Source organism: Mugil cephalus, chromosome 19 (genome assembly GCF_022458985.1).
Source record: "Mugil cephalus isolate CIBA_MC_2020 chromosome 19, CIBA_Mcephalus_1.1, whole genome shotgun sequence".
In the NCBI taxonomy this organism is placed as follows: Eukaryota; Metazoa; Chordata; class Actinopteri; order Mugiliformes; family Mugilidae; genus Mugil; species Mugil cephalus.
This window is the reverse complement of record NC_061788.1, coordinates 23,334,496-23,361,593: the sequence shown is the minus strand read 5'-3', so window position 1 is coordinate 23,361,593 and position 27,098 is coordinate 23,334,496. Positions and strand designations below refer to the sequence as shown.

The 27,098-nt window shown below is 38.3% G+C and overlaps 2 protein-coding genes across 6 annotated transcripts; one reads left to right on the top strand and one right to left on the bottom strand.

Moving 5' to 3' along the window:
* Nucleotides 1-7,280: 7,280 nt before the first annotated feature.
* nadk2 (NAD kinase 2, mitochondrial) lies at nt 7,281-15,346 on the top strand. Of its 2 annotated transcripts, XM_047569240.1 has the most exons (12): nt 7,281-8,083; nt 8,209-8,297; nt 8,401-8,489; nt 8,796-8,877; nt 9,059-9,142; nt 12,055-12,194; nt 12,412-12,499; nt 12,671-12,766; nt 13,838-13,893; nt 13,966-14,019; nt 14,098-14,221; nt 14,305-15,346. In XM_047569240.1, the coding sequence occupies exons 1-12, from the start codon at nt 7,853-7,855 to the stop codon at nt 14,441-14,443; spliced, it is 1,272 nt and encodes a 423-aa protein (XP_047425196.1). In that variant the 5' UTR covers nt 7,281-7,852; the 3' UTR covers nt 14,444-15,346. The 2 variants fall into 2 exon arrangements, with proteins under 2 accessions (XP_047425196.1, XP_047425197.1); XM_047569241.1 differs by lacking the exon at nt 8,209-8,297 and having other exon boundaries at nt 7,296-7,420.
* On the bottom strand, nt 14,832-25,962 carry skp2 (S-phase kinase-associated protein 2, E3 ubiquitin protein ligase). 4 transcript variants are annotated; one of them, XM_047569245.1, is made up of 10 exons: nt 25,689-25,962; nt 24,843-25,090; nt 24,627-24,738; nt 24,191-24,334; nt 23,803-23,937; nt 23,499-23,597; nt 23,276-23,403; nt 22,604-22,655; nt 20,562-20,669; nt 14,832-17,517 (listed from the first exon to the last, which is right to left on the bottom strand). In XM_047569245.1, the coding sequence occupies exons 1-10, from the start codon at nt 25,700-25,702 to the stop codon at nt 17,466-17,468; spliced, it is 1,092 nt and encodes a 363-aa protein (XP_047425201.1). In that variant the 5' UTR covers nt 25,703-25,962; the 3' UTR covers nt 14,832-17,465. The 4 variants fall into 4 exon arrangements, with proteins under 4 accessions (XP_047425201.1, XP_047425199.1, XP_047425198.1 ...); XM_047569243.1 differs by lacking the exon at nt 14,832-17,517 and adding an exon at nt 18,611-19,610 and having other exon boundaries at nt 24,843-25,027; nt 25,689-25,959; XM_047569242.1 differs by lacking the exon at nt 14,832-17,517 and adding an exon at nt 18,611-19,610 and having other exon boundaries at nt 25,689-25,958.
* Between the last annotated feature and the right edge of the window lie 1,136 nt (nt 25,963-27,098).

Below are 27,098 nucleotides of genomic sequence, written 5' to 3'. Positions count from 1 at the left end.
GATGTGGAACCCTTAGAATTGTCTTCTGTCTGTAATTTTTAAGTCGTGATATATAATTCTTTCATTGTTATCTCTTTCCTATGTTCCTATGTTTTTTGTTTTTTTCAGATTTTTTGTATCTTTTAGAAGCTTTCAGTGTTGGTGTTACATTAATAAAGACACGATTCCAAATAAACCTTGCTTCTTTTTTCTTTTTTTTTTCTCTGCTGAAATATTTTGTCTACTGATATGAGCTTTTGTCTTTATTTATAATCTGTATAAATAAATACAACTAAAAGTCAACCGACAAATGAAATGACTATATTTATAATATTTGGATGCAGGATGATTGAATTTATCTAACATGTGTACAAAGACCATGGAAATGCTGTAAAACACATTAATTTCTCAGTGTTGACAACAGATACAACACAGGATTAATCTTATCCTGGTTCTTAGCCTGGTCTGGCCCCCCCTCAGGTTCATCAGCACACGTACCGAGAAAATACAACAGAAGAATGGCAGAGAGGAAGAGGAGCACCATGTGGCTGTATTTTCAAGCTGAAAACGAGACAACAGCAAAATGTGGGATTTGTAAAAAGCTAGTCAGGTATGGTGGAAACACTGCCAATTTATATTAACATAAAAAAAACCATCCAAATGAAAACATGGAGCTACAAAAACGGAGAGGAGAGAAATCCCCCACCGTATGGCCCCGCTGCAGGACCCCCAGTCCAGAGGCAGAGGTCATTGGCCTTTCAGCATGGCAGAGAATATCCAGGCAGGTTGTAGTGTTGAAAGTAACAAAGTGAAACTGTTATTTATTACTTTAGCCAACCTCCAAAGTATAAATTATGCTAAGACCTTGATGTAATACATTTATCCCATTGAAATGTGTTACTTAAATGAATACATTTACTGGAATTGAAACACATTGAATATAATATGTCTCAGAATTTATTGAATATTATTGCCCTATAGTTTCTCAACAGTACTTGTTTTAATTTGTATACTGGTTTGCGTGCACTTTTTATTTAAAATTTTGTCTGAAAAAAAATTGATAATAAAGCATTTTCTATTTAATTATAAACTTTGTCCAAATTGTGTTCTGGGTTTTATCTATTTAATAATAATAAAAAAGGGAAACATCGCAAAAAACAGCGATTTAGCAATTCAATGATGCATCCAGTACCACCACTTATTTATTTACAGATAAAAGGAATGACATGACTAAGAATGGACGGATTAGTGAGGAGACGCCCTCACAGAGGACCGTCCATCCCCTGAGCGAAGGGACACGGCAGATACAACCCCAGCCCAGGCAGATGGAGGAATCCATGCCACAACTGCAGGCAGTGACCGGGCCCCCCATTCCACCAAGCCAGGACCATCCCCACTGCGTCATCACAGTTCCCTTAGAGGAAGTAAGTAAATAAAAATATACACTGGATAGACCAATAAAAACATTAAATACATAAATACACTAAATAAATATAGTGTTAGTCCAGCGTATATAAATCAGGCTAAAATAAAGCTAAAAAAGAAATTCAAGATTTGCTAAAAGTTAAGCTAAAAAGGTAGGTCTTGAGTCTCTTTTTAAAAATATCAACACTGTGCAGCCCTGATGTCCTCCTGCAGGCTGTTCCATAGATGTGGACCATAAAACTGAAAAGATACCTCACAACACTTCTTTGTCTTAACTCTAGGAACCACTAGAAGGCCACTACCAGAGGACCTCAAAAAGTCCCATTTCTTAATGTAAGTCACATAACGTATATATGTAGACATTCAGTCAGGGTCAACTTACAGTGTAACTACTGAGACAAAGTTTTCTCCAAATCCCATGTAATGTATTAAAAATAAAAGGGTGTTCCAACGTGTCAAAAAGCTTTGTAGAAATCAAGAAATACAATAACTGCTTGTGACCCCACATGTTCTGAGTAAATCTAAGATTAATCTAATCTTATTACTAATGTATTGTAAAACTTGTTTGGCATTCATTTATTATATCTCCAAGATTAGATTTCAAGCATCTGGAATAGAAATGCAAATAATTTATAATCCACATTCAGAAGTGTGATGAGTCTCCAATAATCTATACATAAAGGGTCTTTGTTTGGTTTTGGAATTAGGATGATTAAACCTTGTTTCATAGTTGATGTCATTTCATTGTTTGTAATACAATCTTTATATATATTCAAAAGTGGAATTTCAATAATATCCCAAAAAATATATAAAATTCAGCAGATAAACCTTCGATCCTCAGAGACTTCCCCGATTTCACGTGTTTCAAAGCAGTTTTCCATAAAAAGCACAAATATGTTCTGCTATTTCTTTGGATTAGAATTTAGATTATTGTTTATTTTATTCTCAGGGCTGAAATGTTAGATCTTTTTCAATTAAGCTTTTCAAGAGCAAAAAAGTAACTTGAGTTTCTTTCACCATGTTCTAACCATTTTGCCCTAGAACAAATAAATACACCTTTAGCAGCTTCAGTATATAAATTATCAATTTCATTTTGGAGTTGCAATAATCTAATATGTCCCTCTTCTGAAACATTTTCCTTGTTTAGAAAAGTTTTTAATTCATCCATAATTTCCTTTTCTTTTTTGTCTTTTTTTATATTTTTACTGTAGAGGATGGCCATTTCTCTCATTTTAAATTTGAAGTATTCCCATTTCTGGATATTGTTCATAACATTTTTAGGAAAGATATCTAAAGCTATTAATTTAATAGTTAATAATAATTATATAATAATAATTTAATTTAATTTAGTCTTGAAAAGTTTTAAGTGGATTATTATTTAGCTTCCAATATCCCTTTAATTTCTTGTTACTTTCTTTAGAACCAGTTAAATGTATTGAGATACGTTTATGGTCAGATAAAGGAGCATATGAGTGATTAATTTCTGAAATATATTGTAAACATGAAGAGGAGGTTGTAGAAGAGGATTGTAATGTTCCTCTTGTATTAGACCAGGTAAACTCTTTACAATCTGGACTAAAAAAAAACGCCATTGTGTGGCTTTGAAAAATGAATTTTGAGAAACTATCCCTTGAATTCTGTCCATCCTATCATTTGGAGCATCATTAAAGTCTCCTCCTATAATCAGAAATGCCTCTTTATTTTTAATTTGTAATTCCCTTGTAATTCCCCTTTTGTTTTATTTTAGATTTCTGTAAACATAGTTCGGGCTTGTGTGGTTCCATTATGGCTATATACATTATTTATTATGAAAAAAAGCATTGTCCAGTTTGCATAACACAATAGACCATCTACCACTATCAGAGTTGTAGGTTTCTAAGATCTGCGATAGGCTGGCGACCTGTCCAGGGTGTACCCCGCCTCTCGCCCGATGCCAGCTGGGATAGGCTCCAGCAACCCCTGCGACCCTAGTGAAGGATTAAGTGGTACGGAAGATGAGATGAGATGAGGTTTCTAAGATGCCACCTGTGAATTTATTAAATAGTAGTGCAACACCTGAAGAATTATGTGTAGCATGACAAAAGTAAGCTTGATGTCCCCATTGACTTTTCCAAAACTCAGTATCTGAGTCACAAGAGTGTGTTTCTTGTGAGAGGATAATATTGGCATTTGTTTTTCGAAGAAAGAGGAACATTGCTTTTCTTTTTATGTTGTTTCTTAATCCCCTAACATTAAGCAAGACCATTTTCAATGAGTTAAACTTGAAATCATTCATTTTCAATGTCTGGAGAACACAAAGAAATAAGATATTGTAAGCCTTAAAATTAGGCTTGCTTATGCAAATGCCTCGAAAGTGTGGACAAGTTTTTTTATTTTTTTATTTAAGTTTAGGCACCAGTAATCAAATTAAGTAACTATAACTGGAATGCAATTTTGTCTAACAGACTAACAAGTGGTTTATGAACAATCTTTTCTATTGTTTTTTTTCTTTTTTGTTTAATTATTATCATTTTTTTCCCCTTTAATGGAAAAATTTTTTTAAATATTCAGCTTTGAAGCTGGCGAGACAGGGACAAACCTATACATGTCTTAAAAGACATTTTTCACTGAGTCAGCGGTGATTCTCTTACCTTCGATGATCACATCTGGACCACGCCATGCAGTCTTTCTTCCATCTTTGCGGGCTTTTTCAACCAGTGGACCAAATTTCTTTCGGCATTGTCTTTCCCTATATGTCAGATCCTCCGCAAGTCGAAGCTTTTTCTCCCTCATCACAGCGGCGGTCATCGAAGTTTTCCATATTTTCTGCCTGAAGGTGCGCATGGTGAATTGTAGTATCTCAGGACGAGGGCTCCCGTCATCTCTGAGGTGTCTCACTCTGTGAATTGTGTCGATGAGAAAGTCAAGGTTGTTTTTTTTATCTGGAGCCACTTGTCCAAAAATCTGAAAGATCTGTTTTCTTAGATCTCCCGTGGACTTATTGGTGGATTCCGGTAGGTTGAAAAGTTTCAGGTTCTAGCGTCGGCTGTAATGCTCTGCTTCTTCAATTTTTTCATCCTGTTCACTGAGCCAGCAACTCATCACTTGCATCTTGTCATTGTTCGACTTGGCCATGTGTTCGATACCTTCAATGTTTTCTTTGACAATCTCTTCAGCATTTTGGCTTAGCTTTTGTTCGAGAGATATGAACCTGCTTGTTAAGTGTTGGACAGCTTTCAGTCTGCCTGCATTGGATACCTCATCATTATCTCTTGAGCATGTTTTCTTGTTAGGGCTTGAGATAGGAGTATCACGTAACGGAGAGCATAAGGTGAGCGGAGAATCATCATTCCAGTCCATCAAAATGCTCCCCTTTTTTTCTTTCAGTCGTTTTGTAAAGTTGTTGTCGTAGTGTTTGGCTAGTTATCCCATTTACGTTAGCTCAACGAAGAGGGAGAAAAAAAAGCAAGTATCTGTGTATCTTCCCAAAATCGTTAACAAGTTAGAGTTATTATATTGTACTTTTCCACACATACCAGTTCTTGAAAGTGATGTTCCGTTAAGTTTACCTTAGTGTGTAGAGCAAATGCCCAAAACTTGGAGGGGTTCAGAATCAGAATCAGTGAACCTTTTAGTTCCAGTGCAAGCAAGCGGCCATCCGTTCCTGCTGCCACCTACGGCGCATCACAGGTGTTGGTTGTGGGGGTAAAGGGGGTGAATGCATATCTGTCCATATGTGTGTATGTGTAGGCCTGGAGAGCTGCTTCACCTGGCATCACAATCTTAGTGCCTCAGTCTGGAGACAACCTTGATCGGGTCCCAGACAGAGTCAACTATCAGCAGGTGTCTGTAGGAAGTGGGGGGAGGAATGCAAGAGCGTCTCACTGCAGTGATCTTCAGGGGAGTTGTTGAGCAACAGCCTTGTCTGAGGCCAGTGCTGTTTGAGGGTGCCGAAACCAGATAAGATTCACAGTGAAGCGTGTGTGCTGGCTGCCATCTCATTTCGGGGAAATCAGACCACAATCTGATCCTGCTCCAACCTCATGACAGGCCACTGGTTGGAAGGCAACCCACCACCAAACATTCCTTCAGGAAATCGCAGCTAGGCAGTTCTGAATATCTGCTTCCATAGATATAAACACTAGATGCCGCCTCCGCCGTCTCTGTCCATTAGAACGATGTGTCGGCGAGGAGGGGGAAGCCGTGTCTACTTACAGTATTAGTGAACAGAGGCAGAGGTCTATCAAGGGTAAAAATCACCATAACTCACTGAATTTTCAACCGGTTTTCAATCTGTTTGGTTTATTATAAATGTCAGACATATATTTATGATACAATATAGATTGGTTAAATTGAAAATGCAGATAATGTGCAATGCCATTGAAAGGCTTGTAGGTATTTGTCAAAATGGATTGATATTAACAATAAAAACAGCGATAATGATATATTTAATAATAATAACACAATAGAGTTTATGATATAATGATCAAAATAAAACAAGATATAGTTACAGGAAGAGTATGTGTTAAATAACATAACTTAAACTTTAATGATCCACAAGGGAAATTACTTTGTCACCATAACTTATTTCCACATAAAAGTTAACTCTTAAACAAAGCACAAGAAAATTCAAATAAAGTAAGATAGCATGGATTGTGTCATTGCATGGTGTTTCACTCTCCGCTGAGGGATATATATCATATAATAATAATAATAATAATAACAATAACAATAATAATATATTTTATTTATAACGCACTTTACATTTTAAGGGCAAAACAACTTCATCTGACCAACACTGGGTGAACTGTAGTTGGGTAGCAACAGTTCAGACACAATGTTGAAACATAATGTTATATATGAAACATTTCCTACTTAGTACAATTACATACAGTGGCTGATTTCACTTTCATCATATTACTGATGTCTTACTATCAAAAACATATTTTGTTTTCTTATCCTTACATAAGCTAGTAACAAGATACGGTACTTTAATTTACGTGAGCTTTAGAGATACATTGAACATGTACATAACAGTTAAATAACATAAAAGATCTTTTCACTTGTGAAATGGTATTCCCTGTTGCTTGGTTTTGGTGTTTCTTTCATGGAACATCCGTAAACTACACAAGAGTCTTGTGTCATTTTAGTCATTCAGATGCACTGACTACAGTCTGACTGCTGATAAGAACCCCTGCCCAAGATGGCGGCCGCGCTAATATGTCTGACCAGCCAGAATGCGGCATGTAGTGTATATGGTCTGCTTCTAGTCGACTGCCTGGGGAGTACTGACTACATCATAAACAACCACTGTATAAATGTTGTTGTTCCCACCAGAACTGTGTGCTGCTTCCTCAACAATAAATCCTGGATCACCAGTGACATCAATGCCCTTTTTTTCTGTGGCTGCACTAAAGAGGTGTGGGACAGCATGAAGATTATCACTGACTGTAGCTCCAAAAAAAAAGAAAAAAAAAGAGCACAACCAACCAATTCAATGACTTTTTTTTTAACATGTTCAACTGCCATGTCCTCTCTACTGCTCTTTCTTCTTAAAATAGCTGTTATCACCATCTGAATTGTATTTCAAGCAGTGTTGAGATGACTCCTAAGCAGTAGCTACTTATGACTGAAAATAGAAGTGAATTGGTAACTGATTAAATAAAAGTGAATTTCGAGTTTTTATTTATAGTCAAATCTGTGATTAAAATAGTTTGTGGTGTCACTTTAACATCTTCACCCACAGTCAATGATCTTCACCCTTCTTGGTCACACAGGACCAACACATCCGCGTCACGAGGAGATTCAGCCAAAACAAAACGTAACCGCGTACCTCCGGCTTGACAGCGACGTAGCCAATCAGATTAAACTCTACGTAACTTACGTAGCCTACAACTTGAGGACGTGCCAGACGGCGTGGTACGTGCTACCTCTGTACTTATCTGTTTCCGTTTATTCGTCACCCTCTCGTGTACGTTACTCGTGTTTAAAAGGCTTTGGGACCCAATCAGTGTGGCAGACCGTTACTAATGTTAGAGTAAGTCCAGTCGAACGATGTGATATACAGGCTTATGACTTGTGAACCAGCTGCTTGCTAACGTTACTACTTTAGCTTGTGAAGCTCAGCTGGTACCGTAAGCTGTTAACCTTACCAAATACGATTTGTACGTATTAAGACCCAGTTAAACAGCAAGATAACGGTTGCTCTTGCTAATTTGTTACGTCCTCGAGGATACTCTTGATTTGAAGAAAAAAAAAGTTAGAATACGTGTTAGACGGGTCACCCAATTGCTAGGGAAGAGATTGGTGACCTTCCTTGACAGCTGGGAGTGTGTCAGACTTCTTGCCTGGGAATGGACATTAACTACATCTGGCCAGTATACTGAAATGATCCAATTTGTCAGCTCTGCAGAGTAGGGCATTTGTAATTATTGACTCTCTGTTAGTTTCAGTGGTGTTCACTAAAAGAATGTCTCGCCGCTCTGTGGTAAACTTGTTGTGCTTTGGGAATCGAGCTGTCAACCTGCTGTATGGAGGTTCACTTCGCCCCCTAGTCACTTCAGTGTGTAAAGTTTCAACACAGGCTAAAGTTGGATTCAAACCTGAAAAAGTAGCAGTGGTTACAAAGACTACGCGATATGAGTTTGAACAGCAGCGGTATCGTTATGCAGGGCTATCTGAAGAAGATCTAAAACAGCTGGTAAGACTGCATTTAAAAATGTCCAGTGTATGGACCTTGAGCTGAGACATACCAAATTTCTGCATTTTACCGTTCACCCTTTTTGATTTTTCAATCTTGAGCCTTGTTATACTTGTGTTTTGCAGCTTGCTATGAAGGGCTCCAGCTACAGTGGATTGCTGGAAAGACACAAGATCCACACTAACAATGTAGAACATATTGTGAAGAGCCTGCAGTAAGATGTAGCCCAACAGATTATGATGGCCATTCTGTAGGCTGATATAGGTGATTTGCTTTTTAGTAGCTGAGGCACCCTTTGTATTATTTTGTGTTTTTAGGACAGAAGGCATTGATGTACGAGTTGTGAAGAGAGGAGAATATGATGAAGAGGTAGTGCGATGGGCAGATGCCATCATTTCTGCTGGAGGTAGGAATTTCACAAAAATTTGTCATTGGATTTTTATTCTTTTCTATTTTTGTGCTACAGTCTCCCCATATAATGCCTCTGGCATTTATTATATATATATATATATATATATATATATATATATATATATATATATATATATATACTGCAAAGTAAAGTCACCCTTTGTAAATGTTAGTTTCAATTGTCATTATCAATACCATTTGTTCACATAAATGAAAAGGGGTGGGCTCAAATGAACAAAACATTCAGACAAGGGACACAAGTATACAATACAAGTTCTCTAACTGCAGTTTGTTTTGTTAGGTGATGGAACAATGCTGCTTGTTGCCAGTAAGGTTTTTAGCAAGGACAAACCAGTTGTTGGAGTAAACACAGACCCTGAAAGGTAAAACAGCACAGTTTTAATTGTTAAATATAAGACTGAAGACTAAATGTTGTATTATGAATATGAAATTTAGCATAGGCATTTTAGAAAAGACATCTATTGTCTTATTCTTACTCAACCGTCACTATATTCAGCTGAGTTTATTCAAAAGTCCATTTAAAATGTTTCTGTTCTACTTAAGGTCAGAAGGTCATCTGTGCCTACCTGTGCGTTACACTCGTGCCTTCCCTGAGGCACTGGAGAAACTCTGCCGTGGTGAGTTCAGGTGCGTATTTACATATGCCCTGTGTTTTCCTGTGTGCACTGTCAGTCTATGTCAGTCATCTTTTCATTCACGCATGTTTGTTTATGCTGAGAAATCAAGACCCTGAAACTCTACAGTGGGTAGTAGGCAGCACAAAGCACAATTTAACTTACACATATTTTACATTGTAAACTGTTTGTTCTCTCTCAGAGGGACAGCTTTTCTTAAACCACATATGAACTGTAAATCATGTACTTACATAAAATATATATAAAAAATGAATGGTGTGCTCAGTATAATTAGTACTATGCTGAATATTTAAACTTGAAGTTTCAAGAAAGCTCCTCTTATACCTAATAAATCACATGCAGAATGTTAGACTCTAATCTAACCACTTCTAAGAGCACTGTTTATAGGTAGGAACTAAAACTAGTACAGTAGACCTGAAACTAAACTGACAGTAAGAGGTAATTATTGTCAAAATGCAAGTTACAGAGTGATTTTAAAGTCTGAAGAATAATGATTTGTCACAACACAATGTATCTTAATGTTTATGTCAATGTCTATCAATGTCTGAATACATGTGAAAAAAAGGACAATGTTGATCCCTGAAAACAACAAATGGGTACATATACACAGTTTTTCCTTGTGTATATTCCAGTTCAGTTTATATAATGACTTAAGTCATGTATCCATGGATATCCTAGACTGTTTCATGACTGTTTCAAAAAATATATTATCTAATAAAATAATATAAACAGTGTAATGGAAAAATTTACAGAATTTGCATTAAACTAATTTACAAACGTAGTTGGTAAAACAATGTCCAAAGTGATCCAGTTAATTGGCCGGTTGCATAGCAACAGTTACATGGATCGTGTAGGATGGTGTTTCCTTGTCCGCTGAGAGGGATGTAAACCAACACCCAGGAGCACGCCTCCATCCGCCATAGAGTCTCGAAGTCGGGCACAGACGCACTGTGGTACGTATGAACCCAGGTCTCCAAAGCACTTCTCAAGCGCACACAGTTCCCCTGGAGTACAGATGGCACTGCAGACCTGAACCTCTTTCTTCACTCCTTCACCTCCAGCGGCATCCCCAGCTCTTTTTCCGAAGTTCATCGGCAATCTCAGGCCTCGCTCTGGGCAGCTCAGGGGACACGGACAGCGCTTGGAGGTGGTCTCTGGAACACACCAATGGACACAACAACCGTTCCACCGAACTCCAGAGCCAACAATACAGCCAAACACAAAAAGCCCAGAAAAAAAACAAAATGAAACAGCAGAAAAAGACACAAAAACACATTGACTGGTTTTCTGCACAGAAAAAAACAAGAACAAGTCAGACAACAATAAAAAAAAAACACACTAACACAAGAAGAATAACCTAAAAGGTAAAATTCACATTTTTTAGATTAGATTAGATATGTTATTCACTCCAGTTCCTGCAAAAGTTGTGCAGAGCATGCAGCATTGTCAAGGATGTGTTCCACCCTGCAAATAAACTGTTTGTCTTCCTACCCTTAGGTAGACTTAGACAGACTTTAGTGATCCATGAGGGAAATTACTTTGTCACCGTTGTCGCACATAAAAGTAGACACTCATAAAAACAACAAGAAAGACAAAATATAATGAGATTAAATTAAAGCAAAAATAAAAATAGGTATTATCTAGCAAAATAAAATACACAATATAATCAAAAAATGTATAGAATTAGCATTGTGAATAAATATACAAAAGTAGTTGGCAAAGTAGTGTTCAAGGTGATGTGGTTGTTTGGCCAGTTGCATAGCAACAGCGGCATGGATTGTGTCATCACATGGTGTTGCCTTGTCCTTGTTGCTGAGGGAGGGATTTAAACGCCAACGGAGCATGTCCGCCTGTAGAGTCTAGAGCCGGGCACAGATGTACTTTGGTCCTATGAACCAGGTCTTCAAAGCACTTCTCATGACACACTCCCTCTGGGTCCCATCAAGTGCATGCAGTCCATCGATCCTGCAGCCTAAGACCTCACATTCCCCATGAGGACAGATGGCACCGCCAACCCAAACCTCCTTCTCCTCCCTGCCACCTCCAACTCCAGCCTGGTATTGCCAACACTTCTCCTAAAATTCAGCAGGAATTTCAGGCCTCAATCCGGACACTCCACCGAACACCACAGCCAAAAACAAAAAGTCCAAAATAAAAACAGCACAAAAAGACAAGAATGACCAGAAGCCATTTTGGCTGGTTCAGGGTACAGAAAAAAACAGTCAGACAAAAAACAACCATCAACACACTAAGACTATCCTAAAAAGGTTAACATCACAGAGCTATTGGCGACATGCAGCCACTCTTTCAGGCACATTTTACAAAAAAATAAAAACGTAAAAAAATAAAAAAACGAAAAACGAACAAATTGGAACAGTTTTTCCCCTCAGCTGAAGTCTCTGTCGAATCCCTCAATCCCCAATCCTCTTAATGACTATATGCAGTGAAGTGTCAGTAGTGCAAGGGAATTGCAATACTGACACATCTCTGCATATAGTGGTTAACCATAGCTTGTATACATTGTTAATTTTCATAGTTTCTGTTAACCAGACCACTAGTCTGTCCAGTAGTATGTCCAGTAAGTACTCTGGAACAATACATTAAATTGGTATCCATACATATGGCTGTACATATGTACATACTCTGCACTTAGTGCTTCTGCACTTCTGGTTGAATCAGCATTTTGTTGTCTTATACTTGAACATGTGTAATGGGTGTAAATTTTAGTCAAATCTAAAAAAAAAATTAAAATCTAGTCTAATTATCAGTACCACATTTTTCATAGCCATAAGGTCCAGTGAAGTCAGTGAAATTGAATTGCTTGCTCTTCTAAAACTGATGTGAAAAACTTATAAATATCAGATAGCAGAGCCTTTTCCCTAATTTTTCCTGTATTGTGCTCAGGTGGCTGTGGCGTCAGAGAATCCGTCTGTACTTAGATGGCACAGGAATAAATCCAACCCCCGTAGACTTGCACGAACAACAGCTAAGCCTGGAGCAGCACAGCCAAGCTCACCGCATCACTACCATGGACAGCCAGCCGAGTATGACTCTACCACTAGCATCTGTGCCTGTCACTGTCCATCTGTCTGTTTGTCCTGTCTACTCAGCAACGCCATGTCATCCACAAATTTCTGTGCAAAAAGAATTACATTAGATGGCTGAACGGGGGTAAAATTTGCCAGTAAATTAGAAAGTGATAATGTTGACATGTTTCCTTAGCTGTTCTTCTTTTAATTCAGTTATGTTGTTCACGGACAGGAACACTACAAAAGAGCTTCTCCAAGCCTAGCCTCCTTCCCATTAGAAGCCTGAATGAAATCTTCATCGGAGAATCTTTGTCCTCCAGGTACTACGGTCACACAAATTATCCATCCATCTAAACACATTAACAGTTCCCGTGTCTATGTGCAACCCTTGTTATTTCCCAGTCTATCCAGCACTCATCAGCAAAAATCTCCATTCATCACAGGGTGAATTTAAAATCCTTCAAACCCCAAGTTAACCTCTCACTTCATAGGGCATCCTACTACGAGATCTCCGTGGATGATGGCCCATGGGAAAAACAGAAGAGTTCAGGAATCAGCATTTGCACAGGAACAGGATCCAAAGCCTGGTACACATACAGTAAATATAATCAACTTTTAAATACCAAATTTCTAGCTAGTACCTGTGACTCACAGACTGCATAGACAGTGTTAAGACTGAAGTTGGGACATAGCTCATGGCCAACATCCTCATAAAAGCAACAGTGTGTCCTAATACAGTTGGAAACAAGTCTTTTTTTAGTCAGCTACAATAGGAAAAGGAGACTTTATACGACTTACAGGGTATATTTCATTCTCACAATGTCGAAAAGAAATGGTGGAATGCTTTTGCCGATAGCAGGCAGTAGAAAATGGTTGTTTTCCCAAGATGTCATAATTGAGTATCTATTTTTAGAATGCCTATAGACTGCACATTATTAAAAGGGGATGTAAATGATATTAGTTAAGCAAGGACTTGAGCAATTTAAACAACTGTTTAAAATAACAACTGTTTAAAATTCTACTGGGATGTTGGCTTACAGTAAGATTCTTTTGTCCAAATAATTAAGTCAACTAAACATCTTGGTGCTTATTCACAAAGCTGTACTTTGTAATACGACTTCTCGTGACCCTTTCTGGATATCTTGTGTATCTGTGTGTGTGCCTACATATATATATTCATTAATACATGTTTACATATTATATAGTGTAGTAATGTATGTATGCTCACCTCGCACATATGACACATTTCTATATGTATATTATTATTATTACTTACTGTTATATACTATTATTATACTGGTATTATTATATATTCTTATTATGATATAATATTATATACTACTATTATATACTGTTTAGTTACAATAACATTACCATCGTATCATCAGTACTACTGCAATCATCTTGCCACTGCACCTTATCTACCTGTGTATATTGTGTTTTTTAAGTGTCCTTGTCCTATTCTGTGTTTTTCTTTTTGCTTTTATTTTTATACCTTAGTCTTTTATTCTATTGTATTTTATTGTATTCAAACACCACACTGCTATGACGACCTAATTCCCCTTTGGGATGAATAAAGTTATTTATCTGTCTGTCCATCCATCCATCCATCCATCCATCCACCCACCCACCCATCCACCCATCATGCTGTCTCGCAGGTCCTACAACATCAACAAACTTGCAGAACAAGCAGTGGCGGATGTCTTAAAAATTGGTATGTACAGCTGTTTGCTCAGACTCACTGACCTGACTTACATCATATTGACCTTTCTTTTTTGTTTTTCAGGAAAGTCCCAGACGGGTCTTAAAATCCCCCTTAGCCAAGAATTTATTGAAAAAGGTGAGCTCACAATCCTCTGTTAGTAGTATACCTCTTACATACTCCGTTTTAATGTGGCAATGATGTCTGTGTACTCAGTTACTGACGAATACAACGAGTCTCTGGTGTTCAGTCCAGACGACAGCCGTTTGTTCTTTAGCATCAGGGAGCCCATCGTCAATAGAGTCTTCTCCAGCAGCCGGCAGAGAGGCTTCACCAGCAAGTCAGTGATGCTCTTAGCGTCAAACAGTTAGCGTCTAACTGTAAAGACAATGCATGACTGCTGTATTGACTCTGCTCCTTCAGGGTGTGTGTCCGCTCTCGGTGTTGGGATGCCTGCATGGTGGTGGATGGAGGGACTTCCTTTGAGTTCAACGACGGTGCCATTGCTACAATCAGCATGAGTGAGGAGGACCAGCTCCGGACAGTTGTTCTAGAAAACTGAGACAAGTCAGGAGCATATAACACTTGAGTTGTTATTGCTTTAGCCAGCTGTGTTCAAAAGCTCAGAGTTTGAAGGTCAATGTGATCAAAGGGACACAACAGTTTTTAGCTGTTAGCTGGTAGTGTTGAATATTTTTATACCTGGGAAAAAAAGGTGTTGTTGCTATTGTTTTATCAACTTTGCTTATTTTCAATATATATATTTTCTTTTTGAACTCCAAGCCACTGTTCCCAAGCTTTTGTGTTATAAGCACTGTATGGGAACTGTCAGATATATTCATTTGCCATAAACTGCCTGTCACTGCACCAAATTCAGTGTACCTAAACTCATACCACTTAAAGGAAATTAAATTTCTTTTAAGTTAATATCAAAAAGTTAATTCTTTTTGGATAAAACCATCTACGACATACAGACTTTGTAGCCAATGAGGAAATTCTTAGACGATCTTCAAACACATGCATCTAATACACCTGCAGTTGTAGCACACATAGTAACAAATCTGTCCATGCAAATACAAAACCACACCTCACAAGGTAAATGGGAATATCAGCCATGCTATTCTGGCTGAAAAAGTTAGTTATTCTTATAGAAAACATTGATTGTTGTAAATATGTATCTACTTTAAATTAAAATTCAATCAAAGCGGTGACTAGCCATTGAAACAGAACCTGGATGCTATACATGTCTATTTGGGAATCAGGTAATTTTTTCTACTAGGAGTCATCCTAACATACAGTTCCCAATAAGACTTGCTCACAGTACTCATGTAATTGCTCACAAATTGTCTTTTGGAGACAGTGTTCAGTGTTGTGTTGATCCATATTTTCTGGTTCTTGTGAATGTTTTAGGTAACAGGGCAGTGTATGTGAGACAGAGTTTAATAAACTAGAGTGTTCATAGTAATGAAGGACCATTCAGTGATTTTAATATTTTATCATGGAGCTCTATAGTACAGAGGGATATGATACATCAGGCTTTGATACAGGCAGGATACATTCATTTTTAATTTTGGGTCTGTACATGGAAAAGAAGAATATCACCAGAATAACATCTTTTCAAAATAGCTTGTATTGAGCATTTAAATCAATTTATCAGTTGTTAAAGTTTATAAAGAGTCTTTCAGAACATGGCCTATATTTTTTCCAGCTGTTTGCACCACTCAACAAAATGTTGCAAAATGAGAGAAAGGAATTGGATTCACTCAACAGTCCAAATGTGTACTGTGCTTTAATTTTGCCCTGGGTTTTTAGGTGAGAATTGTGTCTTCAGGCGTCTCACAAGACAGGGCGTGGAGTTTTAATTAAACAGCAGCTGTGCCTTATGTGGACATGCAAATTGGGAGGAAACATGGTTTCTCAATAATACAGTACTGGAAGGGGTTAGTTTACAAACCCTTATGGAAATATGCAGTGTGCCAAGGTACCTTGTGGAAGCACAGTCATTGCTGTATGTTAGGATGTGTTTTGGAACTGGACAAAGAGGCATGAAACGGAAATGCTTTGGTGTACTTATTTAAACAACACGTTCCAATAAGACAAGAGTCTTGCTATGCCAGGCTAGGTCATATTACCAGATCATATAGATATAATAATAACAAATATTCTTAGGTTGGAATATTGGTAATTGGTCTTGCTTTTGTATAGCGCTTTTCTACCTATTGGTACTAAAAGTCCCAGCAGGATGCAGCCTGACACAGACACACACACAAAAATGCTTAAAACAACTCAAAAGACACGACAAACAGCACAAGGTGTTGACCTGGCCTCCAAATTCAATAGATCCCAAACTGATCAAGTATAGAATATGGAATAAAAGAAGTTCTGTAGCGTTCACTATGGCAGTGAAATCAACTGCTGGAGAAAGAGCTCCTCTGACCCCTAATGTTTGGTGTAATGGATGAGATGCATCCTCTCCATAATGTAGAGCAGTTTACCAATCTGTCTCTCACTGAGACAAAGACTCCAACTCTCTACCGATCACATGTCCAGCCTTTTGGATCAATTTGTTGATCCTACTGATGTCTTTTTTGCTGGTATTACTCCCCCAACAAACCACCGCAAAGAACATGGCACTCACAAGAACAGACTGGTAGAAAGACTCTAGTAATTCACTGCACACATCTCACAAGAGCCTCACCTGAGCTTCCTGAGAAAGTAGAGCCGACTCAGGCCCTTCTTGTACACAGCATCACTGTTGTCCCTCCATTCCAGCCTATTGATCATGTGGACTCCCAGGTGCTGGTAGCAGCCCACTATTTCCATGGTGAAGGGCTCAACTGGTGTCCTCCTCCTCCTCCTGAAGTCAATGACCATCTCCTTGGTCTTGTCCACGTTCAAGACTACGTGGTTTGGCTGGGACCACTCCACAAAGTCTGCGATCAGTGTCCTATACTCCATCTCCTGTCCATCTCTGATACATCTTACCACTGCAGAGTCATAAGAGAACTTCTGCAGGGGGCAGGTCTGTATTGGAAATCAGAGGTGTAAAGAGTAAGAAGGAAATGAGATAAGACAGTCCCCTGTGGTGAGCCAACATTACTGACAACGGTATCTGACAGGGAGCCCCCCAGCCGCACTTACTGGGGCAAGATAAGTAATCAGCAGTCCAGGAGTCAGTGGAGGAGCTGACACCCATCCTGAGCAACTTCTCACTCATCAGAAAGAGCTGAATGGTGTTAAAAGTCCTGGAGAAATCATAGAACATTATCCTCACAGTGCCCTTCTGAAAGACATTCAGTTCATTAGCTGTATCTAGGCCACTTTCCTACTGCTTTCCAGCCGGTGATCAGCTTCATGCCCCTCCATACGTCCCTAGTGTTGTTCTGCTGGAGCTTGGCCTCCAGTTTCCTCCTGTAGGTGTCCTCACACTCCCTCAGTTTGACTTTGAGTTGCCACTGTATCCTCTTGAACTCATCCCTATCTCCAGATCTGAACTCCAGTGGAGCAGCAGTAAATTCATATCAGAGATTACACAACAACTTTACTTACAACTACTGTCCCTGCATACTGTACAGCAACAGTTCTCAAAATGCGGTCCCGGATCCCTGGGGCTCCCCGAGCCATAGATTTGGTGACCTGCAGCAAAGAAACAAACATATTAAACCAATTACTCCCTCCTACGTTTTGGGTCAATAAAAAGTCTGATATGATGACACCACATAAATCTGTCATGTGTCACTCTCCTGTATCCGCTGCTTTACTCATGAGGCACTTGCCGCACAGCTCCTGCGCTGTGCGGCATTTCTTGTGACAATGGACAATATATTATATTTCAATACGTTCACTTCAAGTAATGCTAATCCCAAACCAGATAAACTAAGAAAATATGACGAGTTTGGATATATTGAGAACAGTGAGGGAAGACCAAAATGTGTTGTGTGCCTTCAGGCGCCAGCAAATGAAGCGCTGAAGTCAGCCAAGCTAAAAAATCTCAGTCCAAACCACCCGGAGTGTAAGGAAAAAACTCAAGATTGTTATTCCTCACGAAAGGGTAAGGAATGTTGTTGTTCAGTTTTCTGACAAAAATTTGAATAGGGGGCAATAAATTATGTTAAAGCTGAAGAACTTAAGTATGTTTTAAAATTGTTTTGAAATTAACTGATTCATTTTGACTGTGCCAGTTTTGATACTGTTCATTTTCTGGAAGCTTCAAGATCTATAACTTGAAATGATAAATGTTAAGGCAAAATGTCATTTGAATAAAATTACTGTGTGTAAATTGAAATAATGTTCATTTCTATGAAACAGGTCTTTTAGGTTAGTATTTAGTTTGAACAGTTTAAAACAAATAATTCCTATGGCATCTGGAATCACAAATGGTACTTAACATACGTTTAATTGGCGAGAGGAGTATGAGGGGGGTCCTTGAAAGTTTTCTCCATTTTAAGGGGTCCCTGGCTTCAAAAAGTTTGAGAACCCCTGCTGTAAAGGAGAAGCTTTAATAGAAAAATAACTGAAGCCATCGAAGTTTTCTGAAATATTAAATATTGTATAAATCAATTCTTAATCTGAAACAGGTATATGATTATCCCTGTTGAATGCATACCTGTATATATGTATTCAATGTACATGTTCTTGGTTAGAACACCGACAGTGCATTGTCTGGCCTCTTATCAAAACTTAAACCTGATTTAAGCCAAATTGAATCCATGAAAGCAAAAAGGCGCTCAACAGTTTACAATGTTTTACTTGTTAAGACAATGAACAGTCAAAATACGTCTTCCATTAAGATTCTGCCTGACATTAGAATAAAGGGGTAAAATGGCACAGACAGGTGGAAAGAAGGTAAATGTACACTGATGATAACCTATCCCAGGTATACCAACTGGGAATATATTCATACAATTCAATTTCTCAAATTCTTTATAGTAAAATTTTTTCCTAAACCTACATATCATAAGCATAATAGTAAATTTGATACAGTAGCAATAAAAATACCAATGTGTTTGCTAAAAATTGTGTTTTTTTTCTTTGTTTTCTGAAAACATTCAAATATGACTTAGGAAATTATGCTATAGGGCTAACAAGATATAACAAGTGTATCTTAACATGTTCTAAAAAAACTAAAAATGGTAGATCTGAAGATACAAAATCCAAATACCCATTTCACATTAAAACTTGTTCAGTGATTAAAACAGCTGTTTTATCATATCATAGATGAGCATTCCAAAACATATTTTCCTTACAAAAAAGCTTGAATTTGCACATTATTAGAACCCAACAAATTCAAAAATCTATTCATAGTTTTTGTCAACACATACAACAAAAGCTGCATTTAACATATAAACCGACTTTCTACACAAAAAGCATAACATTTCTCTAGGCATCTGCAACACTGAAGCATGGCTACACCATGGAGACCAGGCCGAACTCCCTGCAAGTGTTTCAGAATACTGCATGACTAAACACTGCAACAGAAACTCTGCTTAAAATGAGACAGGACTGATGCTCATAGTGTGAACCTCAGCCGGCACATCCTGCTCCACATGATGCGGCCACTGGGAGAGCCGATGAACCAACTGGTGGGCGTGGGTCGGGCAACACTGGAGAAAGGCCTGGAGTTGATACTGATGTGAGGCATCTCCTTCTTGAGAGAGGGAAGATGGTTGTCTTGTATGAGGCCAAACACGTCCAGAAGGCACAGTGTGGGGACCATCTTACCCAGATTGCTAGAAATATGATAGCAGTTAGATTTTGGACTGTCTAACCTCAATGAATTTCAGGCAGAGTGATGAAGATGCCAGGTGAGCATACCCAGTTGTACATCGTACAATCCAACTTGAATTCAAAGAAGAGAGAAATTGTATTTGTAAAATCTTTATTCCATTAATTTAAACTTGTTTAATTTTTCATAAATATGAAGTTATATCTGGGACACCTTTTGGAAAAGTAGTAGGTCTTTAACATTGCCCAAGACACATTGTGTATTCACACTACCAAAGGAATGCAGTCCTGGGGGTGTTCACAACTGTACATTAAGCCAGCAAGCAGGTTAGTCAAATAATCAGGAGCCTGCTTCTGACATCATCATCATTAGAAGTTGCCCATAAATGTGCAACTCTTGTCAAGCAAACCCATATCTACATCTTAAGATGCAACTTCTCTGATGTGGAGAAAAGAGATGCTGGTGAGTAGGGTGACACAGTTCTGAGTAAGTTACTGTTCACACACTACAAGACACATGCCACTTCTACAAACCTCGCAAATGTGGAGACAGCTGCAACCTGTAAAAACTAAGCTGTATCGTCACCGGTGATTACTAAAGGTGTCTTTGAATTAATACAACTAAACGATTAAGTACCAGGTGTCAAGGTTAACAAATGTGATAAGAATATACTGTGTTGACAGTCTTACATATGCAATATTATCAATTAAGCAGCACCAAGTGATTCATGTGTTTTGCCATCACCTTGTAGCACTTGGATAAATCATCACATATAAGCTCCCAGGCTTAATGGAAAAATCAGCTCATAAATGCTATCAGTTGAAATGGAGTGGAATTGTTGAATTATGGTAAGCACATCTGTTACCTGATAGTGAATGAAAATGCACTCAACACAAGTGCAATTACTGGGATATTGCCACAGTACCAAAAGCAAAGACAGAGATAGGCGTTTTACCTGAGAGCAGCAAGGTGTATGTTATAGCAGCGACTCAAAGACAGATGGAGTAGACACTTGAGATGTTTGAAGACGTGGAAGCTGTCAGCCATCAGCAGAGTGCTGTCACTGTAACACAGAGGAATCCCGGTGAAGACAATAGACACATTCAAAGCTGCACTCTGTGTTTGTAGTCGTCCCCATTTCAACCATGTCTCAGACATGCACAGATACATGCAATACATAACAGCAAGTGTTTTGACAGAGTCAATTTCTTCCTGATTAAAAACTTAATGAAAGCATGAAAGGCAGACACCACAGTCTATTAAATGGGTTTGCCACTGAGCTAATTCAGTAAATTGTTTGATTAGACTTTTATTTTACTTTAATCTAATCTCATTTTATGTTATCCTTCTTGTGTTTACTTTTACATGTAACAAAGCTACGGTGTCAAAGTAATTTCCCTCGTGGATTATTAAAGTCTGTGTAAGTCTTATCTTACTAAACTACATAGTGAAACAATACTGTCTCCTTTACAGCAATTACATTTTAAAGGGTAACTGGGTTCAGATTATGTTTAGAAGAGATAGGCTGTAGATTCCGCTTCCAGTTTATGTTTAGGCACAGACAGCCCTAGATGATGAGCTGCCCGATATCAGGAAATTATGACGTCATTCCGATAAGTCCGATATCATGACCTATCGGCCCGATAACATAATATATATATAATAATATATATTTTTGTCAGCACTGCAGTGTGAGTCATCGTTTTAATCAGGTGCTCCCTCTCCTATGTGAGCCCTGCATGGCCTGCAATGAAAGCTGCATTCAAGTTACCTTTGTAAATATATAGTTCGCTGGCTGAGTGCAATAAATGTTTAAAGAAAATACCACGGGGAGGAAGAAATAGCAAAGAACTAGCATAGAAATGTTTGATTCTAACTTGTATCACTGCATTATTTATTTTTAGAACTTGAGGAATGTACTTTTTCACTTTATTTACTTTTAAAGTTGATGCACAGTATTTCAGGTCTAGAGGCCTTTATTTGATGATGTTCATTTGAAATATCAGATAGTTTTGTTTGATCCTGATCTTTTAGCAAATGTTATAATAGTTTTTCAAATGTTATAATAGTTTTTCATCTGAAAAAATAAATATCTTCATTTTAAGAGTCAAAACTGTTTGTTCATTAATCTTTCTTATCTCCAGGTAGGTTATCGGTTATCGATCTGGCTCAAGAAAGGAATGTACAGTAGAGAACAAAAGCACCTGTTATATGTACTAATGATGACTGGTAGGAAAATGGTGAAAAAAAAATGGATGAATCCACAGCCACCTTCAGTGGGACAATGGAAACAGAAGCTGTTAAGATCTGATGTTTTTGGGAGGAGGTGGCTGGGAGGTGGACCCCACACTATGCAGTGATGTCTTAACTGTAAAATGTTTCTCTTGTTGTCTAAAACTGACCATAAGTAGTAAGTTAGCACTATGAATTCTGTGAGGTCTTCTTGTGATTTTTGATCCGCATTAGGCCAGCTAGCCTTCCACTCTAAAAAGTTCAGTTATACAAAACACGTAACCTGAATTGTTCAGAACTGAGCTGTAATCTTCCAATTAGGGCTGCATGATTCTGGAAAAAATGTGAATTGCGATTTTTTTGATTAGAATTGAGATCACGATTCTTTGGCACAATTTTTTTTGCTAAATGTTTATTGCCACTACCACCTTCACCACCCATTTAACTCTTTTTACCACTGCCATCTCTCTGCTTGTCTCCATCACCGTTTCCACACACTCAACTGTAGGGGGGCTTCCTCCACTGACGGAATCACATGTTGTAAAGACGCTTTACCATAGGTTGAGGGAGGAGTCAGCGGTTGATCTGCCTTTAGGGGCACTTGAAAAAATCCAGGAAGCAATGGAAGCATTTGTTTGTGATGCCGCTCATGAAATAAAATGCTTAAGAATTGTTGTGTTTTGAAATGAGATCATCGAGATTTTTTTTACAATTTATTGTACAGCCCTACTTCAAATCATTAAAAAAAAAGGAATAAAATCTTACCTCAAATCTAGAGTTTGAATTTGGGGGCATCTGTCCACCAGCACTTTCAAATCTATACGAGACATGATAGCATCATCTCAGATCTCTGTTGCAAAGTAAAGAGCCTACCTCACAGATCTTAAAATATTCACAAGACAATTTTATTTTCAGCAGGCCTGTACAGGTCTGTGGCAGGACAATGAAATGGAGAAGTGAACATAGCCCAAAGTGTTGCATGCTTCAGCCAACCATGAGGAGGAGCAGTGACTAGAGAAGCCACAACAGATTACCACAAAATGTCAAAACACACAAATATAATACCAGATGGTCAGCAGAACTATGTGAAAAAGGAAACCATACCAGTGTGATTGATGACAAAATCAGTAAGAGTAAGAGTACTGTACATTTTTAACTAACCTAACTACTCTGGCCTAAATCACACAATACAAGAAGAAGCTTGCTGTAATGTTACTGGCTCCTTGCTGTGATCATGTAAATGCGTTTTTATGAAGAAAGCCATCCTGCAACTGAAACTATGTATTGCTATGAAAAAAGGGGTTAAGTGGAAACTGTCTGCTAACTGCCCCCTTGGGCTAAGGGTGGTAATTCTAAATGGCGGTACTGGATTTGAGTGCTATTGCATGAATAGATATAAGACTGTTTCTGGTAACAATTCAAACATCCCACACTTACCATTTAGTGTGAGGTTCTCTCTGTAACCGCTGAGGTTGAGGTGGGTAACACGCGAACTCAGATTATAAACAACACTCTTCACGTGATCATTGTTGAAGCCACACCATGATATGTTCAGCTGCTCTATACTGCAAAACACAACAAAGACACAGCATAAGTAAGTAGAGATCAAGGATGAAAACAAGGAGGATAAAGTGGAAAACTGAACATGCTAGCAGCTGACCTGGAGCAGGATTTGAGCATGTCAGCTAAAGCGGGTGCAGAGAAGCGAGAGCAGCCACTCAGGTTGAGCTGCAGCAGATTTGTGTTCATAGCCAGAGAGCTGAGACACACCATAAAAGAAGAAGAAAAATCTTCATCAAAGTGCATCAGTTACAAAGGCCAAACAGGGCACACACAGTTAAAGTAAACGCATTGGTTATGTTGATGCATCAATACAGACCAAATAAACTTCAGGGTTTAAAGATTATTATTCCTCAAATTTATAGGATGCACATATATTTATATCCAGACAGCTGAAAACTTACTTGATGATTTTGTCTGAGATCTGTTGACTTTCAAGGCTCAAATACTCCAGCTGTCTGCAGTGACAAATAATGCATTCCAGAGCTGAGGTGGGGATGATGGAACTGGACAGATCCAGCTGAACTATTTGCAATGGGCTGGGGAATCAAAGAGACAAAAATAGACAGTACCATCAAGTACTGTTTTTTTTTTCCTTCTGTAAATCATTGTGTTGTTTTAAAATTGCACAAAATGATGCTACTTCATAAAATATGTCTACTACTCTAGTTTCCTTTTTGGATCTTACTGATAATGAAAAAAAATACAGATGTTGACAGAATTTGAAAGAAATTAAGCTTAAAGGAGCGCAAAATAATACATGATCACAGCATCAACAACTAATGGACTCACACTGGGACTGTAAAGTGCAGTTCTTCCACAAAGGCCCGGGGGCAGCGCAGCCTACGAACTCCAGTCTTTAACACCTGCTGTAGAGCGGGACCCATGTGGGTCAACCCTTCCAGATCCACGCTGTGCCACAGACACTCATCAAATCTGGAACACAGCGCAGTCTATAGTTAGTCTGCTGTAAATAGACTGCAGAATTAACATGGAGACAACGTTCCATATCTGTTTACAGCTACTTAGTAGTAGTAGTAGTAGTAGTAGTAGTAGTAGTAGTAGTACTAAACTCACTAAAGTACTAAATACCAAACACAAAATATTGTCAGGACAATGTAAGTGAGTACAAGCTTTAAGACAGGATCCATTAACCCCTCACATTACCAGCTTATCTGGACACCAACCCGGAGCAGCTTTCTATTATTTTGTTCTACTGGAAACTCACACCAAACGATGCCAACGCTTAGAGACTACAGATATTCTGAGGAGGTCCTGCAGAGGGAGGTAGAAGAAGATCGCAAGGAGTAGTTCATCTGGTAGGTGGTTCCATGAAATGCCTGTTGAGTGAAAAACAGCATAAAACTGAGCAAAGACCCACAGTTCATATGAGGTAAAAACAATACACTGCAGCTTCTTAAGAAAGGTCTGACTGGTTTCCTACCCAACTTGGATTGTTTTCTTCTCCTTGATCTCCTGGCAAGGATAAATTTGCCCTCGTTCTCTTTGTCCTTGCTGAGGAGCTGCTGGTGCTGGTGGCATGGTGACCACTGCTGGATGAGCTCCGTTGGAGCATTGCATTCAGTGTCCAAACCCTCACTGAGCCAATCTCTGGACTTGCGTTTGATTCTTTTGGGCAGAGACAACATGGGGCCTTGAAGACTCAGGCATGGTATATCCTGCAGTGGCATACTGGGTGCAAGGAGCAGCAAGCAGATATTCTCATAACCAAAACAACATAAAAGTCATTAAAGATGCTTTAGCCTGCTCCTTTACAGAGACTCTTCAGAGAATGATTGCTTAGCCACCTGGTTTACTTTAAAGATCTTCTATCTGCCCGCCATATTGATGCAGCCACTAGCAGTGTGACCGCGCAAAAGAAAATTCCCCATGCTTTATCATTTTTCTTTTAAAGAGTAAATTAATGTGCTGCGTTTGTATTGCTACATTTTTGAGACGACCGATAGCGGGAAGGAAGCACTGGTAGATTAAGCCAAGGCCTGACTTTAAAGAACGCGTGGTATAGATCACTATTAATGGAGTTTTAAGTAAAGCGGCACAGGCTGACTGTTCAGGAAAAACACGGTTCAGTTAACATGTGAAATGTTCGTACAGAAATATAAACGATGAAGCTCGTTTTTGAAGTAGAACGCAACAGCAGCTAACTTAAACAGTAGCGTTGCATTCGTGTTAGCTAAATTTCACATGGATTGTATTGAACACTAGTATACGGCACCGTTTATGTAACTATTTAACGTTAACAACGAGTAAAGAAACAATCAAACCATACCTATTGTTTGGCATCTCCCTTGGCTCTACTGTGTGTCGCTTAGAACACTGTGCATTAACGTGATAACTATTTTCAATACTGATTATTTCCAACTGGGACTCTTTAAACACAGTGCCAGGCAGCACAGGGCGATCTCTCGTGACGTCTCTACGCCGTACGTATTGCGTTATACCCGGTTATACCATAGATATATACACATAGATGCCGCCTCCGCCGCCTCCGTCCATGCGTCAACACGGCCGCCATCTTGGCCAGGGGGAAGCCATGTCCGCTTACTGTTAGTTAACGGAAGCAGAGGTCTGTCAACGATTTAAATCCGCACAACTTACTGAATTTTCAAGCCGTTTGGTTAATGAAGTTTCTAGGTATTTTTTTTGCATATAAAAACGGAAAGATATAGCCTAATGATATATAACACGAATAATAATAATAATAATATTTTATAAGACTATTTTTTAACAGTAACAATTAAATACAACTGATTTTATTTTCAACGCACTTTACATTGTAGGGCAAATCAACTCTATCTGAACAACGTGGCTCTGTATGCTTATGTAACTTAGTTACAATTCAGACACATATCTTAAGTTAACAGTTAACGTTAATTACGTATACTAGTATATTAACGTATACTAGTGTTCAATACAATCCATGTAAAATTTAGCTAACACGAATGCAACGCTACTGTTTAAGTTAGCTGCTGTTGCGTTCTACTTCAAAAACGAGCTTCATCGTTTATATTTCTGTACGAACATTTCACATGTTAACTGAACCTTGTTTTTCCTGAACAGTCAGCCTGTGCCGCTTTACTTAAAACTCCATTAATAGTTATATGTATATATGAAATAGATATTTAAGAATAACATGGCCTACTTAGTACAATTACATACAGTGGCTAATTTCAAAATATCACTTTCATCATCTCACTGGTGTCTTTCTAACAAAAACATCTTTTGTTTTCTTAGCTTTAAATAAGCTAGTAATAAGGTAGTTTAATTTATGTTAGAGATACATCAAATTAAACACGTTCACAACAGTGAATATAAAACATGTCACTTGTGAAATGGTATTCCTTGTTACTTGGTTTTGATGTTTCTTTCACGGGAATAAAAAGAACACAAAGTCATTTTAGTCAGTCAAATATAATCCTGCCCAAGATGGCGGCCGTGTTGACGTGTCTGACAAGCCACTTACAAACCTGAATATTTACGACGTTATACGTTGTGGGCCATGGTTGTGGGTAGTTCATGTGGCATTCGCGTGTGCTCGTTTTCCCCATAGACGAAGAGTCGAGGCGCATTGACTGCTGCCACCTATGGGAACTGGCGTTACATATATATATATATATATATATATATATATATATATATATATATATATATATATATATATATATATATATATATGTGT

What these genes read in the sequence shown, in the direction of transcription:
- nadk2 (XM_047569240.1), top strand. Translation starts at nt 7,853, where the DNA reads ATGTCTCGCCGCTCTGTGGTAAACTTGTTGTGCTTTGGGAATCGAGCT. An exon ending in TGCCATCATTTCTGCTGGAG is followed by an intron (nt 8,490 to 8,795) that starts GTAGGAATTTCA and finishes TTGTTTTGTTAG; the next exon opens with GTGATGGAACAATGCTGCTT. An exon ending in GGAACAGGATCCAAAGCCTG is followed by an intron (nt 12,767 to 13,837) that starts GTACACATACAG and finishes GCTGTCTCGCAG; the next exon opens with GTCCTACAACATCAACAAAC.
- skp2 (XM_047569242.1), bottom strand. An exon ending in CTGCACTTTACAGTCCCAGT is followed by an intron (nt 23,938 to 24,190) that starts GTGAGTCCATTA and finishes TTGATTCCCCAG; the next exon opens with CCCATTGCAAATAGTTCAGC. An exon ending in ATACACCTTGCTGCTCTCAG is followed by an intron (nt 19,611 to 20,561) that starts GTAAAACGCCTA and finishes TCATATTTCTAG; the next exon opens with CAATCTGGGTAAGATGGTCC.